Source organism: Colletotrichum graminicola (assembly GCF_000149035.1).
Source record: "Colletotrichum graminicola M1.001 genomic scaffold supercont1.10, whole genome shotgun sequence".
Classification (NCBI taxonomy): Eukaryota; Fungi; Ascomycota; class Sordariomycetes; order Glomerellales; family Glomerellaceae; genus Colletotrichum; species Colletotrichum graminicola.
This window is the reverse complement of record NW_007361014.1, coordinates 1,039,784-1,047,891: the sequence shown is the minus strand read 5'-3', so window position 1 is coordinate 1,047,891 and position 8,108 is coordinate 1,039,784. Positions and strand designations below refer to the sequence as shown.

Below are 8,108 nucleotides of genomic sequence, written 5' to 3'. Positions count from 1 at the left end.
GTATTACCTAATTACTAAGCGCCTAATAGAGTAATATTAGTATACTTAATTACTTTATTTATTTCCTTATTAGCTTTTTTATATAAAAGGGATTAATTACTAGCTGCTATTAGCTAGTTAATTTATTATTAAATTACTATAAGGTTAGCTTTATAAAGCTTATCTAATAATTTATTTATTATTTTATTAAAGAGTTATTTTTTATTAAATATTATATTACATATAGTTAAGACCTTATTTTATACTAAATACTAAATATAATATAAATTACTAGATATATATCTAATAAGAAATCTAATTTATATATAGGTAGTAAGCTTTTATTAGTAGTTTTATAATAGTTATATATCTACTATTAGCGCGTACGCTTAGTATTTATAGGCTTATAAATATAAAAGATCTAGCTTTACTATTAGTAAAGGCTTAGCGTGCTTATTAAGTATAAAATATAAGTAAAATATTTAATATAGTAATTTCTACCTCTAAGCTACTAATAGCGTTTAATTATAAAGATAAGTAGCTATAGTTATAATTTTAGGCTATAGGACTTTAGGTAATTTTATATTAATATATATATATTATACCTTAAGTTTAATAATTATAGTAATTTACTTAGCGTCTTTATTTTAAGCCTAGGTATTTACTACTAACAGCTTAATAAAGATCTTATAATTAAAAAGTATATCTATAAGTTACCTAAGGCATAGGATTTCTTAGTTAGCTTTAATAACTTTTAGTATAATTAAATATTTAGTTTTTAGTATTATAAGGAAGCCCCTTATTATTAATTAAATAGTATCTTAGTAGTAGCTATATAAGTAGAAATCCTATATAAGGCTAGTTACCTAATCTAAGATTATTATTACTAAGTAGTATCCTATATAACCTTATTTAAGATTATAGAAGTCTAGCGCTAGGTAATTACCTAGTGCTATATTTATAATTAATTTATAAGGCTAATAGTAAATCTACCTCCTTATTTTACTAAGACTATATAAATTATAGTCTTATATTATTATAGCGTTAACTTAGGTTAGACGTACTCTATAAGTAGTATTTATAATCCTTTATAAAGCCTTAGTACCTAAGTAGCTAAGACACTTATACTATATTATTATATTACTATAAAGTAGTTATTACTATATTAGCGTTATATATTTATTTCTTCTTTATAAGGTTAGTAGTAAATTATTAGTAGAATATATAGTAAAAGCGCTTTTACTTTCTTAGCTATAGCTACGTTACTTAAATATTTAAGCACTTATTAGTTACTTTATTCCTTAATATAGCCTATAAGGCTATAGTCTACACGCCTTAGATAATTATTACTTAGGCTTATATCTTACTATATACCTTATTAGTGTAGCCTTATAAAAGAAATAAGTAATATAGTAAATACACTATAATATATTACGTTATATATATAAAGCTTAGTTAGTAAGCTATTACCGCCCTTTAGAATAATCTCTATAGTACTATATCCTTTAATTATAACTTAGGTAGTACTACCCTTAATATAGTTACTAATTAGGGCTACTACTAATATAATAAACTATAATATATAGTTAAATATATAGTTAGTAGTACTTAAATTAAGTAAGGCTAAATTACTTAGCTTATAGCCCTATAAAGTAGTATAAAAGGCTACCTTTATATAGTATTTACTATATAGTTAATATAACTTAGCCTTAATTCTTTATACTTATTTAGTAAAGTTAGGATTACTTACTATATACTTATTAATTTATTACTAATATAATATATTTACTTACTAATTATTAAGCCTTTATAACTTATTTATAAAGTAATAAAGTTATAATAAATAAGGATTAAAGTATATAAAGCACTTTACTTTTTTACTTACACTTTATTAATAGTAATATCTCTTATTAGTTAATTTATTTTTCTTTACTACGTCTTTACTACGCGTTAGGTTATTATTACTATTACTTTTAGTTAGGCTAAATATACTATAGCCTATTTAGCTATAGTATAGTAAGTTATTAGTAAGGGCTTTAACCCTCTCTAGCGCTATCTTATAAAAAGACTACTAGTTAAGATTATTTTAGTTACTTATTATTTTACTAGTTACTATATATAAATCTAGCTAAAAGCTAAGTAAACTACTTTATAAAGTAGTAATAAGGTTATTAAACTAAATTAATAGCTATTAGTAGTTAGGTAAATTAACTTATACTAATTTACTATAAGCTACGTTTTATTTATTAAGCTATATAGTAAGATCTTTTTTAGTAATTAAGGCCTTTTACTAGGCTTTTACTAACACTTTACTATATTTATTATAGGCGTACTTTATATACTCTTCTTTAGTTATTCTTACTACTACACTAAGCTTATTAAGCTATTTAGTTAGTAATTTATTAGATTTATAATATCTTTCTTAAAGATTTATAAATATAGTAGATTTAACTATATTAGCTATATCTTTAACGTCCTTTTACTAAGTAGTATACTTATATACTTCCTTATAATAGTAGCTTATCTAGCTATTTAAGTATATAAGATTATATAAGTTAAGATTATTTAGTGTTATTATATATTTAGTTTTATATATAAGCCTATTAGGTATAGCTATAATAGCCTTACTTCTTACTATATATAGCTATATAGTTACTTACTAAGATATCTTAGTAATTACTATAGCTATAGTAACCTTTTAGTAAGTAGTAAGCTTATCTTTAGTTAAGGCGTATAGATATTACGTTATAAGCAGCTTTATTAGTTTCTTTAGATATATCTTAAGGATTAATTAGTCTGCTGCTATAACCTCTAGGTTAATATACTCCTAAAGATTATAACGCTTTACTTTTACTTAGATAGCGTTAGGCTATATAAACTAATTACTATATAATTATAAAATAGTTACTTTATTATTATAGTTCTTATTAATTATTATAATAGTATTTAATTAGTAAATAGGTATATTAGTTATTATAAATATATATATTAGACTATTAATTATTAAATAGTAGGGATTATAATAGTTACTTAATTAATTCTATTATATATTCTATATTTATTATAAATTACTATAGAAATAAGAAAAACCCCTATTTCTTAGTTAGGAAATCCCTAGCTAATCCTAGTAATATTATTAGTAAAGTTACTATTAGAAGTGGGGCTAATTCACTGCCTATTCCCCGATAATTTGCTGTGGGGCAACCGTGCATTTGCTGGTGAATTCACGTGTAATTCCGCCACATTTAACAAGCCTATTACTTTTTAGATTATAAAATAAGTCTAAGCTAGTAATACTATAGTTATAGGCTAATGCTCTATATTATTATTTATATATAGCTTAAATATTATATATATACTTATACTTGTATTTAATACTACTATTGTGCTACCTTTTGCTAATAAATATGTTCTCTTATATAGTAATCTCTCTCTAATGACTCCTCCCCCCTTTACACCGCCGTAAAATCCACCCGGTCCCTGCGTTGTGACACATTCAATGCAGTGGAAGTGGCAGCAGCGGCCTAGTTTAGGTTGACCGGGTCAAAACGTCTCTCAAGGCAACCTCTAGGCTATCCGAGCTGGGTCACCCCTACCCATCTGCCATCCCACGCAGAGGTGCGCACAGGATGCCCTCACCTCATAGTATAGCCTCGGCCGCTTTCTCGAACGCAGGCACGCCGCAGTCCCAGTCGTACTACCACCATCTCAATAATCCCGACCAGGACCAGGATCAGGACCACCGATATTTGCCCCAGCAGGCCCAGCAGACCCATCGTCCGCATCCCTTGTGGACGCAGCAACAGCAGTCATACCAGAAACAGCACAGACTGTCTCGATCGTTCCCCTCGTCAACCAACCAATTGCCTGCCCCTCGCTACCACGGCACACGCTCCGACCGACCGCAGGCTCCGGTCTCATCTTCGCTTGGTAATCGTCACGACGTAGGCACAGGCACGGGCACGGGCATAGACACGAGCATATACTTTTCGCGAAAGACACCCTCACCACTTCCTCGAACTTCCTCGCTTGTCCCGCCCTTACAGCCGTCCGCGCAATTCCCGCCAACAGGGTTCGATGCCGTAACACACGAGAGCACCATCCCACACCACAGTATCGATTCCCAAGCTCCGTCATACGTTATACCCTCCACTGCACATTCACGCTCTAGTGGCATTGCTTTGTCGGCCGAGGGAGACAGAAACCTGAATCGCTGGTCTGCTTCTACAACATCGAGTCGAGACTCTGCCCAGAACCACCACGCAACCAGTTCTCACGCGCGCCGTTTAAGTGTTGATCCTTCTGCACTACTTGCACCTAGCAACACCCTCGCCAAAAGCCAGCCGCTCCAAAGACTGCTGCGAGGCAGGAGACGCTCCAGTTCGAGCGAGACATCTTGGGGAGCATATAGTAGTGGCAGCCGTTTGCGCACATACTCACCTGCCGGGCCTGCGCGCGCTGATCGTCTATCCAGTGTCTTTACGCCACATCAGCTTGACTTTCCCCTAGGTACCGAACCACCGCCCAGCGGATACGCTACGAGGCCGCCACCAGGTACATCTCGAGCTTACAAGGGCCCTTCTGGAGTCGAGAAAAACCAAGTCTGGGATGCATTCTCCGGCCAGGGCCGGAGAGGATCAGCCGAAACGGGCCTACAGCAGCTACCTTACACAGGTATGTCGTCCGATCACAATGGAGAGGCCTCTCAGGTGAGAGGCCACTCTCGTAACCGGTCCCAGACGGCCGCCAAGGGGAGTACCGACACCACCGGATCTTTGCGTGAAAGGGAAAGAGGGAACAGGCCACCGTCCCAGAAAGCCATGCTTTCCCGGGCACTCCAAAAAGCGAACACGGCGGTCCAATTAGACAATGCACAGAATTTCGAAGGCGCGAGGCATGCTTATGCAGAAGCATGCGATCTTTTGCATCAAGTCTTAGCCAGGACCTCAACCGATGAAGATAGACGGAAGCTTGAGGCGATTGTGAGTGAATATACAATCTTGAGTATAGACTGTCTAGGAACATAGCGCTGACTAGGTATCAGCGCCGAACGTACACTAGCCGCATCGAAGAGTTGGACCAGATGGCTCCCATTCAGCTAGAGTCAGAAGAAAAAGCACTGCCAGCGAGACCTGAAAGCTTGGGCCTACGCTTGAACCCCAGCTTGCAGTTTGACGATGTCGACGACCTTGAGGAGCCTGCTGGCCTTGAAACTGCGGCTCTTAACAGGATTTTGAGGGATGGAAGTCGAAGTTCACCAAATTACGGAGGCCCGGGGTTGCCCATTTCGCGGATGCAAACCCTCGGAGAACTCTCGAGAAGCTCTGCAAGGGTGCCGGAGCCTTATACTCTGCAGTCCGCGTTTTCGAGATCACCACTCCGTGATCGTGCATCAGACGAACAACTCATCTTCCAAATGCCCGCTGAGGATGCTTCTCTGCCGCCGCCGCTTTCACCGCAAAGACCTCGGTCTCCCAAACTTGATGACCGAAGCAACTCAGATGGGCCTGTGAAATCTGAATTTTTACTCACCTCAAGGCGGACTAATCAGAGTCCTCGTCACATCCGAAACTCCAGCCGAGAGTCGAACTCCTGGTTAGACCCCATTGACGAATCCGGGGGTTCCACAGCCTCATCTATCCACTCCCGACCCTCTTCTGCCATTGTGAGGCGGAAACACATTCGCTCTCCGAGCGGCGCAACCGAAGCTGAGTTTGACGCAGCATTGGATGCAGCCGTCGAAGCAGCTTATGACGATGGATACGAGCCGATGGGATTTTCGGATTCAGAAGGCCATGGATTGGACGACCCTGTTGTGGCCACAGCATTGCACAAAGTCGAGGTCGCTAAAGAACGTGTCCGGCGAAACGAAAGAGGAGCCTTTGAGCAAGCGGATGGGAGAGAACAGCGCGGACAGAGTCTATCGGAGCAACATTCCGATGAAGATGTCATACATGAAGATTTTTATGACGATGGATCTTCCGATGAGGAGGAGCGTATCCTGGAGGAAATGACGCATGACTACTCAGTAGACCAGTTTGCTTTTAACCTGGCATCTCACCAGGCTGCGGCCAGGAACTCGGGCTCTAGCGACTTGGCTGAATCGGCTTGGCAAGCGACTGTGGCATCAAGAAACACAGTAGCCGCGGATGTTTCCACGTCGCCGACCGACCCCAGTGGCACAACTCATTTTCCTGGAGCCGGAAGCCCGAAAGCTCCACCTCCATTGCAGGCCTTACCAGAAGTGCCCGTTAAAAAGTCTTTCGCGGCGACAACCTCATCGCCGGGGCCTGGGCAGAGTGTGCGAAGTAGACGGATGTCAGGGCAAAATCCCAAGCAACTAAAAATTGAGACTTCCAAGCTGTCGCAATTTGGCGACCCTGGGCGGCGGTATAGTGTTGCTCAGGCACCGAGCGGGACTCGTGGGATAGAATTCGATACTCTGGACATGACCGGCCCGGCCGAGATAAACGATACGGTCAGTCGGCCATACTCGCCGCCGGAAGGCATAAGCCCCACTCAGCCAGTACCTCCCACGCCGCCGTTCGGTCATACTAGAAGTCGGGATAGCGAGGACTTCACTGGGAGCCATTCCGGCTCGCCGTCCTTTAGGCCTCCTTTAAGGAAGAATTTCTCATCTTCGAGTCTAAGAAGCATGAAGAATCGCAACATGTCATTGTCCAACCTGGATGACGCATCTGATATATCACCTGGTACTCCATTAAGCACCGGCTTCGGCATCAACAGCAGGTACCCAGCGATGCCAACGTTGCCTACGCCCTTAGCGGCAGCTTTTAGAGACAAATTTACGTCGAGCTCTGTTGGCGGCTTATATCTCTTCGATGATAGCCTCCATTCGCCGCAGAGCCCGGGATCGCCAAATCCATTTCAGGGCGATGCCCCGGTTCCACTCGAGCCCTGTCCAACAGACTATCTGTTAAGACCATTTTGGCTGATGCGGTGCTTGTACCAGACACTGGCTCACCCCCGTGGAGGTTACTTGAGCAATAAGCTGTTTGTTCCACGAGATGTATGGAAGGTGAAAGGAGTTAAGATCCGGAACGTAGAGGACAAGGTGGCAACATGTGATTATCTCACAGCGGCGCTTCTCAAGTTGGCGAGGGTCGACACATGCGATGCCGATGCCGTACTTGAGGAGATGCAGTATTTGGAGGGTATCTTGGAACAAGTTCAAGCCAATTTGACGCGAAAGCTGGGGACCGATGTTGGCGTTCAAAATTCCAGCATGCTCTTTCGAGATGCGTCAAACTCGGCTGAGATCGAAGCAGCAATCAGCGTGCCACGTTCAGGCAGTGTTTCAGGGAAGTCCTCGTCCTTCTCGTGGCGTAGATTGCGATCCAAGAATTCGGCAGCGGGCTTAAACAACTCGTTTAACGCCAAAGGGAACGGGTTAGAAAGTGGTAAAGAATCTCCAGGCCCGGAGACGCTACCCATGACGGACCACCCAACGAGTCGCCCGTCGAAGAGAGATCCGGGCAATGCGCAATTTACAGGGCCAAACGCACATTATATGGGATCTCTCGCCCGACTGTTCGATGCTGCTCAGACAATTGGTAGGACATGTCATGTTGCTTTACTTGTGTTCCCCAAGACCACAAACTAACTGTGTATCTGTAGATCAAATCGCCCGCCAGGTCGAAGATCCTGGGTTGAGGCATGCCGACAAAACACAGGTTGGCCTTGAGCTGTGCACTCGACATGCGTCAGAGTTCTTCGGTTTTTTTATTTGCCGCTTTGTGCTATCCGATCTCAGTCTGTTGTTGGACAAGTTCATCAAGAGGGGAAGTGAGTGGGTTCTTGCATGAGATAGTCGACGGGAGGATATATTGCGACTTACATCGATGGCATGGGACGAAGCATGGACACATGGTGCAAGCGTTCAACAGAGCGACAATATGAAGTGTCATATCAGGTTTCATTATCAGTACCATCCGTAGTAGGAGGTAGTCAAAAGGGGCAATCAAGAAGGCCCTACAATAGAAACGGGGCGAGAACTCTACATGCGGGGGGATGGATCTTGGTTTTCATAGTATAGCCAGGAACTCGATGCAACAAGATACCCAAATCTTATCTGCAAAATATCAACACCCAAAAAGCTGTAGTGAAGC

General features: G+C 40.7%; 1 protein-coding gene across 1 annotated transcript; it reads left to right on the top strand.

Moving 5' to 3' along the window:
- Nucleotides 1-4,163: 4,163 nt before the first annotated feature.
- On the top strand, nucleotides 4,164-8,084 carry GLRG_03569 (MIT domain-containing protein; the record flags this gene model as incomplete). Its single annotated transcript, XM_008094254.1, has 3 exons — nucleotides 4,164-4,961; nucleotides 5,024-7,553; nucleotides 7,618-8,084. Coding segments are annotated over 3 exons (3,516 nt in total), but the record flags the coding sequence as incomplete, so codon positions are not given.
- Between the last annotated feature and the right edge of the window lie 24 nt (nucleotides 8,085-8,108).